General features: G+C 34.2%; 1 protein-coding gene across 1 annotated transcript in view; it reads right to left on the minus strand.

Moving 5' to 3' along the window:
- jcadb (junctional cadherin 5 associated b) overlaps positions 1-13,272 on the minus strand; it is a 32,458-nt gene that overhangs the window by 12,568 nt on the left and 6,618 nt on the right. Inside the window, exon 2 of the mRNA XM_087241407.1 lies at positions 4,721-5,207. Coding sequence (XP_087097533.1) covers positions 4,721-5,079 — 359 coding nt within the window. The 5' untranslated portion in view covers positions 5,080-5,207. The remainder of the gene's footprint in view (positions 1-4,720; positions 5,208-13,272) is intronic.

Genomic DNA, 13,272 nt, shown 5'->3' on the forward strand with positions numbered 1-13,272 from the left:
GTGTGGCAATTAAAGAGTTAAAATCCTGTAATTTTTTTAAACCATTTAGTAGTTTTATGCAAAAATATTTGAAAAAAATATTTATATGATGCATTTTTACAGCAGTTTAATTCAGTGGATGTTCTGTATGATGTATAATCCCAAACATAACAAAAGGGTTGTAAATTTAAACAATGCACAAGGGTTAATAAAATTCTTGGAGGTTATTTAATACAGCTTTTCATTTTGTTTGTGTGTGCTTCATTGAGCACATATACTGTACCAGATACATGTTTAAAAAATGTCTTTACCTATACACACACCCGAGCATCAGACTTAATGAAGACTTCAATGCTGCCAAATGCCAGAAGGTACTTTCAGGTTTTGTTTTGAAGGCTAAATATCCACTTAATCCAGCAATCTTTCTGACAAGTTTGACACATGCTGTTTGCTGAGCAAGAAACTGCTTCAAACGATTCAGAACGTGAGTGACCTGTCTGAATTATTCAAACAGAATGATCAAAAGATTCACACTGAGGATTTGCTAAGTTGTTTTGAAAGGATCAGAAAAGTGATTCACTCACATCACGTACATCAATTTGGAAGTTCCAATTCTAAAAAGATGACAAAAAAACAGAAACCGAATAGCATATATCATTAAATGGTATACCTGTCAAGCAAATCATTAATTGAACTGGTGCATAATATCAGAAATGTAGTTTTTTTATGATAACCCTAATACAGTAATAATTGTTCTGAATTCAATTATAATTCTAGAGTCTGCATTATAACTTGAAGACATTGATAATAAAAAACAAGATCAGTGGAATCACCCTTTTTTTTCAGTCAATCAATGAGAAAACATCATGATAGGGCAACCAAAATCTGGTTACTTTATATGAGTATTTGCCTGTTTGTTTACATGATAACAGCATTTTTGTGACTGAAAATGAAACTTTTATATACAGTGCCTCCGGAAAGTCTTCATAGCGCTTCACTTTTTCCACATTTTATGTTACAGCCTTATTGAAAAATGGATTAAATTCAGTTATTTCCTCAAAATTCCTCACACAATACCCCATAATGACAATGTGAAAAAGTATTTTTTGAAATTGTTGTAAATTTATTTAAAAAAAAAAAACTTGAAAAATCACATGTACATCAGTATTCACAGTTTTTGCCGTGAAGCTCTAAATTGAGCTCAGGTACATTCTGTTTCCACTGATCATTCTTGAGATGTTTCAGCAGCTTCATTGTTCACCTGTGGTAAATTCAGTTGATTAGACATGATTGGAAAAGGCATACAGCTGTTTATATAAGGTCCCAGGGTTGACAGTGCATGTCAAAGCACAAACCAAGCCTGAAGACAAAAGAATTGTCTGTAGACCTCTGAGACAGGATTGTCTCGAGGCACAAGGCTGGGGAAGGTTACAGAAACATTTCTGCTGCTCAGAAAGTTTCAATGAGCACAGTGGCCTCCATCATCCTTGAGTGGAAGATGTTTAGAACCACCAAGACTCTTCCTAGAGCTGTCCGGCCATCTAAGCTGAATGATCAGGGGAGAAGGGTCTTACTCAGGGAGGTGATCAAGAACCTGATGGTCACTCTGTCTGAGCTCCAGCGTTCTTCTGTGGAGAGAGGAGAACCACACAGAAGGACAACCATCTGTGCAGCAATCCACCAATCAGGCCTGTATGGTTGAGTGGCCAGACGGAAGCCACTACCTGCCTGGAATTTGCCAAGAGGCATCTGAAGGACTCTCAGACCATAAGAAACAAAAAATTTTCTGGTCTGATGAGACTAAAATTGAACTCTTTAGAGTGAATGCCAGGCAATACATTTGGAGAAACCCAGGCACCACTCATCACCAGGCTAATACCATCCCTACAGTGAAGCATGGTGGTGGCAGCATCATGCTGTGGGAATGTTTTTCAGCAGCAGGAACTGGAAGACTAGTCAGGATAGAGGGAAAGTACAGAGACATCCTGAATGAAAACCTGCTTCAGAGTACTCTTGACCTCAGGACTGGGGTGACGGTTCATCTTCTAGCAGGACATTGACCCAAAGCACACCGCCAAAATGTCAATGGAGTGGCTTCACAACAACTCAGTGAATGTCCTTGAGTGGCCCAGCCAGAGCCCAGACCTAAATCCTATTGAACATTTCTGTAGAGATTTGAAAATGGCTGTTCACCGTTGCTTCCCATCCAACCTGATAGAGCTTGAGGGGTACTTCAAAGAGGAATGGGCAAAAATTCCCAAAGACAGGTGTGCCAAGCTTGTGGCATCATATTCAAAAAGACTTGAGGCTGTAATTGCTGCCAAAGGTGCATCAACAAAGTATTGAGCAAATGTACTTCTGCACATGTGATTTTCAGGTTTTTATTTTAATTAAATTTGCAACAATTTAAACTCTTTTTTCACATTGTCATTATGGGCTATTGTGTGTTGAAACGAGAGGAAATAAATGAATTTAATCAATAGGGCTGTAACATAACAAATGTGGTAAAAGTGAAGAGCTATGAATACTTTCCGGATGCATTGTATCTGAAAAGTCCACCTGAAAATAAGAGCCTCTGAAAATGATGACTTCATGCACATGCATAGTATGTGTTTAGGGAGGTGTAGATTAAAGAACCGCAAACAAACACACACAACAATGATGGACTACCAGGTAGTGTTGTTGTTGCTCAAGTGTTTGCTAATGATTCATATCCAAAGTGTTACTTTACTTTACATTACATCCAACAACCAAGACAATCCTACGCACAGGGCAAATTCTACATACACACTATTGCCAATGCGCCGACTGCACATCGTCAATAAGTACAAAAATCAGTACAAATTGTACCTGTAGAGTTTAAAGATAACCAAGACAAAACTTTTTTTTTCTGTGACTCTTTTTTTTTTAAAGTGACTCTAATATACTATGAATTCCTCATTTTGTTTTGAAGGTTAACATAATAAGGTTTTACCATAATAAACATTTAAAATCAATTCTTGAAGAGTCTCAAAAGATTTGTTTGAATATTTATCTTTTTTAACCTTTTCGTTTTAATTACCGAGTTTTTTTTGTGACCATTACTAAAAATCCATTGCGTCCTCAAGTTCTCATGGCGACGCATCAAGTTTATCACGTGACCCACCAGCCCCAATGATCTATGCAAGTATCGTATTTTGTTTCTGTATCGTATCCTTTTTCTGTAAATATTGAGGGATGTTCTAATTATATTGTGAAATTTCTCATACTTCGATTGTCAAATAGGTGATAAAACATATATTTTGTGTTTTAAACAGCTTAATATGGTCATATTATTTGTTATGATGGTTAATGGGCACTATCGTTGTTGCTAGAAGGGATACAGCTGCAATCAGAAGATAACTAGAAGTATTTATAATTGAAGTAAGAATTATTAGCCCCTCTGTTTATTTTTTTCCTGAATTTCTTTTTAACGGACAGATGTTTTCAACACATTTCTAAACATAATAGTTTTAATAACTCATTTCTAATAACTGATTTATTTTATCGTTGCCATGATGATAGTAAATAATATTTGGCTAGATATTTTTTTAAGACACTTCTATACAGCTTAAAGTGACATTTAAAGGCTTAACTAGGTTAATTAGGTTAACTAGGCAGATCGGGGTAATTAGGCAAGTTATTGTATAACAGTGGTTTAATCTTTAAACAATCGAAAAAAATTAGCTTAAAGAGGCTAATTTCTTTGACCTTAAAATGGTTTTAAAAAATTTAATACTGCTTTTATTCTAGCCAAAATAAAATTATTTTATCCAGAAGAAAAAATATTATCAGACATACTGTGAAAATGTCCCTGCTCTGTTAAACATATTTTGGGAAATATTTAAAAAAGAAAAATAAATTCAAAGGGGGGCTAATAATTCTGACTTCAACTGTATTTTATTTATTAAATTACACACATTAATTGTATTTTATTAGCGTCTACTCCTACCTCAACCCTAAACCCAACCCTCATGGTAATGTAAAAATATTTATTTGTTGTACAGTGTCACAAAAATGATCGATGTACCGGTCCTTTGTGGTAAAGAAAGAGCTGAGCCGAAAGGCAAAGCTTTCGATTAACGGGTCAATCTACGTTCCTATTTTTACCTATGATAATGAGCACTTTGGGTAATGACCGAAAGGACAAGCTCTCGGTTTACAAGCGGCCAAAATTAGTTTATTTTGCAGGGTGGCAGGGCGCACCCTTATGGATAGGATGAGGAGCTCTGTCACCCGGAAGGAGCTCAGAGTAGAGCCGCTGCTCCTCCACATCGAGAGAAGTCAGCTGAGGTGGCTCAGGCATCTGTTTTGGATGCCTCCTGGACGCCTACCTAGGGAGGTGTTCCAGGCATGTCCAACCGGGAGGAGGTCTCGGGGAAGACCCAGGACATGCTAGAGGGACTATGTCTCTCAGTTGGCCTGGGAACGCCTCGGGATGCCCCCAGAGGAGCTGGAGGAAGTGTCTGGGGAGAGGGAAGTCTGGGGTTCTCTCTTAAGACTGCTGCCCCCGCGACCCGGCCCCAGAAAAGCGGTAGGAAATGAATGAATGAATCAACCTAATTGTTTTTATGTTCATCCACTTAAATTTGGTAAAATCATGTAAGTTAATTTAATCGACTTGTGTTGGGACAACATGAAGGAATTGTGTGGAACCCAGCATTTTTTACAGCAGAAATTTACACAAAACACACTATTTTCCAACACTGTTGTGCACACTTACCCACTGTCAGTCGCTAGAGAGTCACCCAGCGGTTGCAGGTCACCGAGGAAAGCGACAGGAACCTCCAATCTGCGCTGAATCCTTTCATGGCCCTCATTGATATTATTGTTGTTCTCAGGATAAGCCTTGACTGGCGCTGGCCTGTACACCCCAGTGCTCCCTTCGGCTCCCCCTTCCGTCGTCCCAAACCCGTTGAGCGTCCCGCCACCACCAGCAGCGGCAGGCCGGTTCTCTACGACGTTCTCACGGCGACATTCGTTGTTTCGATTGTCATAAGGCGCAGAGGAAGAGGAGGAGGCAGGGCCGCTCCTGGGCAGTTTATATCCATGAGAGATCAGCAGGTCCTCCACACTGTACATGATGTGTGTATGTGTGTGGACGGAGTTGGAAAGGGAGCCCAAAGGCGTGTGTAAATGTGTGTGTGTGTGTGCCTATGGGCAGTGCTGGTGCAGCAGGCGGGGACACAGCTGCTCAGCAGAGGCCATCACTGGAGAACAAGAGAGACAGAAAGACAGAGAGAGAACATTACACTCTAAAACAATAAGCATCTGCTCTGCCGAGACCTGAGCATCTTCTCGGTTGAGCGCATGAAAGTTTAAAAGGCGACATACAGTATTTATTCTGGAAATCTGATGTGGCCACACCCCTGGCGGGTTATTATATAAGCAATGCACAAAAACGCTCAAACTCAAGAGGTGCGGCTTAAAGTCGGTGTGATGCTCCGCTCATCATTTACTGATACATTTCTAGGGCTGGGTGAGGTTTTTCGGCTGTATTAAGATATGTAATGTATAGATCTCAGGAGCAGAGGGAGCAGAGGCTTTGTTGCTATGCAGATTTCAAATGGTTAATGCATGGAACATACAGAAAGGATCCTGCTTTAAAAAAAAAAAAAAAAAGGACAAGCTTTTTTTCATGCTGTTTTCTTTCAGGCTAATTACTTTTGTATTATATTTGTGTATAGAATGCATTTATACACAGTTACAGTTGAAGTCAGAATTATTAGCCCCCCTTTTTTATTTTTTTTATTTCCCAAATTATGTTTAACAGAGCAAGGAAAATTTCACAGTAGGTCTGATAATATTTTTTCTTCTGGAGGAAGTCTTATTTGTCTTATTTCGACTAGAATAAAAGCAGTTATGAATTTTTTAAAAAACAATTTTGGGACAAAATTATTAGCCCCTTTAAGCTTTTTTCTTATTCTGACATTTCTTATTCTGACAGTATTTTGCTTATTAGAAATAGGTTTCTAAAACTATTATGCTTAGATGTGCTGAAACAATCTTCCCTCCATTAAACAGAAATTTGGGAAAAAAGTAAACAGGGGCGCTAATAATTCTGACTTCAACTGTATTTAAAACATTTGATGAGGGTTTTACGTGAATGTTAATTAATTTACAACATTTAAATAATGCACAAGTACTTACTTAAAAAAAATGACTTTATTTAAATTAATTAATGCTAACAAAGGTGAATAAATAAATAAATGTATTGCTTATTATTTGTTAATTTGGCATGCAAATACATGAAGTTATGGAAACTTATTGAATATAACATAGTTTTAATGACATTGTAAATTAATTTGTGTGTAGTCTGCATTTATACACAGCCGTTTAGAACAAAATCCTACATTAAAGTTTTAAGAGAATGTTGGTTCATTTATTAATTATGTGAACTAATAATGAACAGTACAGTACAGCGTACATTACTAATAGTTTAACATTTACTAGTAGTGAGTTTTAGTTAATTAAAAACATTTAAATAATGCACAAGACTTTATTTTAATTACCTAATGCTAACGAAGGTAAATAAATAAATGTATTGTTTGATATTTGTTAATGTTAGCAAATTTGTGCATAATGAACAGTACAGTACAGCATTCATTACTAATAGTTTAACATTAACCAGTACATTAATAAAATCCAAACTTGGGAGTGTTAACATTTCAATAATGCACAAGAACTAATAATAAGGACTTCATTTAGATTAATTAATGCTAATAAAGAAGAATAAATAAATATAGTGTTTGTTAATTTTGCATGCAAAAACATAACCTAATGGAAACTTATTGAATATAACAGTTTAAATAACATTGTGAATTCATTTGTTTGTGAATTTATACAGTCATATAGAACATTTACCTATTGCATTAAAGTTTTAAGTGCATGTTAATTTATAACATTTTAATAATGCACAAGAACTAACAACAAAGGACTTTGTTTTAATGAATTAATGCTAACAAAGATGAATACGCAAATGTATTGTTAATTTTTTTTTGTTTTTTTTTTTGCATGCAAATGCATGAACTAATGGAAACACTGAATATAACATAGTTTCAATGACATTGTAAATTTGTTTGTGTGTAGTCTGCATTTATACACAGTCTATACGACAGTTGTCTATTACATTAAGTGAGTTTTAGTTAATTATTAACATTTAAAAACTGCACAAGACTTTATTTTAATTAACTAATGCTAACGAAAGTAAATAAATAAATGTATTTTTTGTTATTTGTTAATGTTAGCAAATACATGAACTAATGGAAACTTATTAAATATAACAGTTTTAATGACATTGTAAATCCATTTGTGTATAGTCTACAGTTATGCACAGTCATGCCAATAACAATAAGGTTTTAAGTAAATGTTAGTTCATATATTAATTAACATGAACTAATAATGAACTAATAATAACTCGGTACTGTTAACATTTCAGTAAAGAATAAGGACTTTATTTTGGTTAAAAGGATGCTAGCTATGGTGAATAAATAAATGTATTGTTTGTTGTTTGTTCATTTTGCATGCAAATACATGAACTAATGGAAACTTATTGGATATAACATAGTTTTAATGACATTGTAAATTCATTTGTGTGTAGTCTGCATTTATACACAGTCATCTAGAACTAATTTCTATTACATTAAGGTGTCAAATAAATGTTAGTTAGTTTATTAATTAACATGAGCTAATAATGAACAGTACAGCAGTCATTACTTATAATTCAACATTTACTATCGCATTAATAAAACCCAAACTTGAAATTGTTAACATTTTAATAATGCACAAGAACTAACAATCAAGGACTTTATTTAGAATTACTTATGCTAATGAAGATGAATAAATAAATGTATTGTTTTCTATTTGTTAATGTTTGCAAATACATGAACTAATGGAAACGTATTAAATATAACTGTTTTAATGACATTGTAAATCCATTTGTCTATAGTCTACAGTTATGCACAGTCAAATAGAACAAATGCCAATAACAATAAGGTTTTAAGTGAATGTTAGTTCATATATTAATTAACATGAACTAATAATGAACTAATAACTTGGTACTGTTAACATTTCAGTAAAGAATAAGGACTTTATTTAGGTTCAAAGGAAGCTAGCTATGGTGAATACATAAAGAATTGTTTGTTGTTTGTTCATTTTGCATGCAAATACATGAACTAATGGAAACTTATTGAATATAACATAGTTTTAATGACATTGTAAATTCATTTGTGTCTAGACTGCATTTACAGACAGTCATCTAGAACTAATTTCTATTACATTAAGGTGTCAAATAAATGTTAGTTAGTTTATAACTAATGAACAGTACATCAATACTTATAGTTCAACATTTACTATTGCATTAATAAAACCCAAACTTGAAACTGTTAACATTTTAATAATGCACAAGAACTAACAATCAAGGACTTTATTTAGAATTACTTATGCTAATGAAGATGAATAAATAAATGTATTGTTATCTATTTGTTAATGTTTGCAAATACATGAACTAATAGAAACTTATTAAATATAACTGTTTTAATGACATTGTAAATCCATTTGTCTATAGTCTACAGTTATGCACAGTCATAAAGAACAAATGCCAATAACAATAAGGTTTTAAGTGAATGTTAGTTCATATATTAATTAACATGAACTAATAATGAACTAATAATAACTTATGTTAATATTATAAATACTAATGTTAACATTTCAGTACAGAATAAGGACTTTATTTTGGTTAAAAGGATGCTAGCTATGGTGAATAAATAAATGTATTGTTCGTTGTTTGTTAATTTTGCATGCAAATACATGAACTAATGGAAACATTGAATATAACATAGTTTCAATGACATATACAGTCATCTAGAACAAATTTCTATTACATTAAGGTGTCAAATAAATGTTAGTTAGTTTATTAATTAACATGAGCTAATAATGAACAGTACAGCAGTCAATACTTATAGTTCAACATTTGCTATTGCATAAAAAAAAATAAAACCCAAACTTGGAATTGTTAACATTTTAATAATGCACAAGAACTAACAATCAAGGACTTTATTTAAAATTACTTATGCTAATGAAGATGAATAAATGAATGTATTGTTCATTGTTTTTTATTGTTGCATGCAAATACATGAACTAATGAAAACTTATTGAATATTAATATAGTTTTCATTCATTCATTTTCCTTCGGCATAGTCCCTTTATTTATCAGGAATCACTATAGCAGAATGAACCACCAACTTATCTAGCGTATGTTTTACGCAGTGGATGCCCTTCCATATGCAACCCAGAACTGGGAAACACCCATAGACTCTCACACTCATTCACTATGGCCAATTTAGCTTATTCAAATCACCTACAGCGCTTGTGTTTGGACTGTGGGGGGAAACCCAGAAGAAACCCATGACAACACAGGGAGAATATGCAAACTCCACACAGAAAGCCAGCTGACCCAGCCGGGGCTTATAACAGTGACCTTCTTGCCGTGAGACGACCTTCCTAACCACTGAGCCACCGTGAAGCACTTAAATTAATTTGTGTATTGACTACTATGTCTGCATTGAACAATCGGCTATTAAAATAAGGTTTTAAGTAAGTTTTAATTAACATAAACTAATAATAAGCAGTATACAGCATTTATTACTTATAGTTCAACGTGAATGTTAACATTTAAGCTGTGATTAGCAAGAACTAACAGTCAAGGACTTTATTTTAATTAGCAAATGCTAATGAGGATTAATAAATATTAGTATTGTTGATTGTTTGATAACATTTTAAGTGACCATGTAAATTCATTTGTATAGTCAGCCCCATAGCCTATTGGTTAAGTGCACTGACATATAGCACCATGTGCTCACGGCGACCCAAGTTCGATTCCCAGCTCGGGGTCCTTTGCTGACCCTTCCCCTCTCTCCGCTCCCAATACTTTCCTGTCTGTAACCTCCACTGTCCTTTCCGATTAAAGGTGAAAAATAAAAAAAAATTATTTGTATCATAGTTTTGAAGTGATTGGATATACAAAGTTGATTCTTAAATCATAAACAAACGGTCTGGCAACACCTCTCAATCCATGTGACAATGAAAATGAATCAACAATGCAAATAAATAGCTGAATCCAGTTTTGAACTGATTCATTCAAACATTTAGTTACAGCCAAATCATTCATTTATTTTCATTCAGCTTAGTCCCTTATTTATCAGAGGAATGAATCGCCAACTATTTCAGCATATGTTTTTATGCAGGGGACCAGTACAGCTGCAACCCAGTACTGGGAAACACCCATACTCACTCATTCTCACATACACACACATGCACTATGGACAATTTAGCTTAATCAATTCACGTAGCTTCAGATGTCTTTGGACTGTAGGGGAAACCGGAGCACCCGGAGGAAACCCACGATAACACGTGAAGAACATGCAAACTCCACACAGAAATGCCAACTGGCCCTGCTGGGACTCAAACCAGTGACCTTCTTTCTGTGAGGTGACAGTGCTAACCACTGAGCCATCGTGTTGCCCTACAGCCAAATCCTAAATCCTAAATAATATTAACCTACATATATTTTCAATAAATCATTTGTTTAATATGAAAACAATAGCACAGACACGTCTGTGGTTTTATTTGACAATGCAAATTAATATTTCATCACCTTAGAATTATAAGCTTCTATTTGACATTTTTGTCAAAATTAAGTTATTGACATAATCTTATTACATGAAAACTTATTTAGATTATAGGATGTTTTATTTTATAAGTTGTTTACATTTTAATACTTTTTATTTAAAAATAAAAAATGTATTAGTTTTATATATATGAAAAAAAAACTAATGTTACACACATACTGTTTGGTATAGAATGCAAAAACTTTAAAGCTCATTATCTCAAAATCATCCAGAACGCAGATAGAACCTGATAAGGCAACGATTTGAGTAAAAGTTTTGAACTGGTTCACTGAAACAGCTAGAGCTGATCCATAAATCATAAACAGCAAAATGTATCTACATATATTCACAGTAGGGCTGCACAATATACTATAATATAATCCCAACATCTACCCTACCTACTAATAATGAACAGCTAATTAGCTTATTAACTTATTATTAATAGCTTATTAACCAATTAAACTCTGCTGTTATTTTGGGATTTTGCCTACCCAAATTTAAAAGCTTCCCAAATCCACATGCAGAGGCGTAAATGCAAAAATTTGCTATCATTTTTGAGAAAACCCTTTGAATTATCATAAAACAATATTGAAAGTGTTTAAAATAACTCTATATGTTGTCTGTGTTATAATAAACACCTAAAAAAGAGGCGTTTTTTTTTTTATAAACTCAAATTTGAAGGTGTACCTTTTAGGCTCTGTGTGGTCTAGGGTGCTGTAATTAATTGGTGGTTCCTGCACATGTCTGTAATCATAGGAAAATAAAAATGTCTCTACCATAATCTATGCTAAAGTTAATGTATTCCAACTGATGAGAGGTGCTGTACAAGCCACAGGGACCGATCATTGTTCTCATATTTCACTATTCTATTGTTTGATCAAACATAATTCACTGTGTTTGGACCACATCAGACATATAAAAGGATTACTTATGCACATCAGCTCAAAAACAGAGGAGAAATGGCCCTGAAGCGCACAGCATAAGGTAAGAGATGACAGCTGTCTGTGCTATCTGGGGCTGCTGTGTGATCATAAATGTATTGTTTTCACTTCTGCGCCATGAAAACACCGCGATTCATTCGGCAACTGTTTGCTATGCGAGTATAATTCAGTAAAAAGAATGCTAGAACTGTATGAGCACCAGCAAGAGCTTTCATTTGAGCTATAACTTGTACATGTGTCATATGAAAAATATGAAAATTAACCAATGTAAAATACCTAGCTTGGGTATCCAAAACACTGTGTATTTGAGTGTAAATAACTTTTGTACAGTAGAATAAAAACCAAAGTGATGCATATGTGCATAAAATATATATTCTACACTTTCAAACGAAACCACTTAAGGGGGTCTGGTGCAATGCTAGCCCTTTAAATCATAAAGCGAAAGTCGATGACGTCACGGACCCGGGTCCGCGGAGTTTAACTGGTTAAGCTAGTAGAGTAAGTTAATGGTTTGTTAACTGTGACCTAAACTAAAGGGTTCATTAGTTAATGTTAGACAATTGTTTACCAACATGAACAAACAGCGAGCAAACCATTTATTACAGTATTTATTCATCTTTGCTGATGTTAGTTAATGAAAATCAAGTCGTTCATTGTTAGTAAACACACTTACTGATACAGATACTTAATAAATAACCTACTATAAATTTTAACGATTAACGTATGCTATGTTGGTTTTTCGTCACACCTATAGCTTTCGTCATGAGCCATGGCTGTGTTCAAAATGACATCATGTTTCGAAAGTGCACACAATTGTAAACATGAAGATCGCTAAAATTTACTTTGACAGTAAATTACACCTAAGAGAGATGACTGTAATGCTTTTTTATAATTCCAAGTGTAAATGCTAGAATGTTCTAAACGAATAGGGCATAGGGGGGATAACTGGGAATAGAACACAGCCGGAACTTTGTTTCTAACTACAGCTCTAGAGGTGTAGCTGCAAGCATGCAAGTTTGAGACGCAGTTAATGAATGTTCGTTGGATCGACAGATTTGGGGAAACACCAAATCAACAAGCCACTGAAAAAAATTATTAAAAACATGATTCCTTGGATTTACTCAATTTTTTTACGTTAAGTGGTTGTAAACAATTTATTTGTGTTGAATTTAAACAAACAAATTAAGTTGAAGTTTGTTCAATTTAATTTGTTTGTTTAAATTCAACACAAATAAATTGTTTGCAACAGTTCTGCATGCAACACTTTTTCAGTGATGGTTTTCGGAAACACACGCCTGTATAGGAATGTCATTCATTAGGTTCTCAGATTTTTGCTCTTTATTAAAAACACTTTACAAATGTAAAAGCCCTGTCATTGTACTTGTCCTCAGCCTAATTCAACCTACAGCTTTAATAGTTTTGTTATGCTAAAAAAATTATTTAGAAAAAAATACTGTTGTTATCATTAACATCAATTGATTAAAAACATGAAATTATTTTTTAAATTCTACAAATAAATACTACAAATATTTAATGCAAATAAATTCACAATTGTCCCCATGTTTCTGATAGTGCTGTCACATTTGCATTCCGTTTTACATACAATGTGTGCAATACACGTTTAAGGCTATTACTCGGAAGTGCCATCATTTGATGGAGAAGAAGCT

This window comes from Danio rerio, chromosome 2, assembly GCF_052040795.2.
Source record: "Danio rerio strain M-AB ecotype USA chromosome 2, GRCz13ab, whole genome shotgun sequence".
In the NCBI taxonomy this organism is placed as follows: domain Eukaryota; kingdom Metazoa; phylum Chordata; class Actinopteri; order Cypriniformes; family Danionidae; genus Danio; species Danio rerio.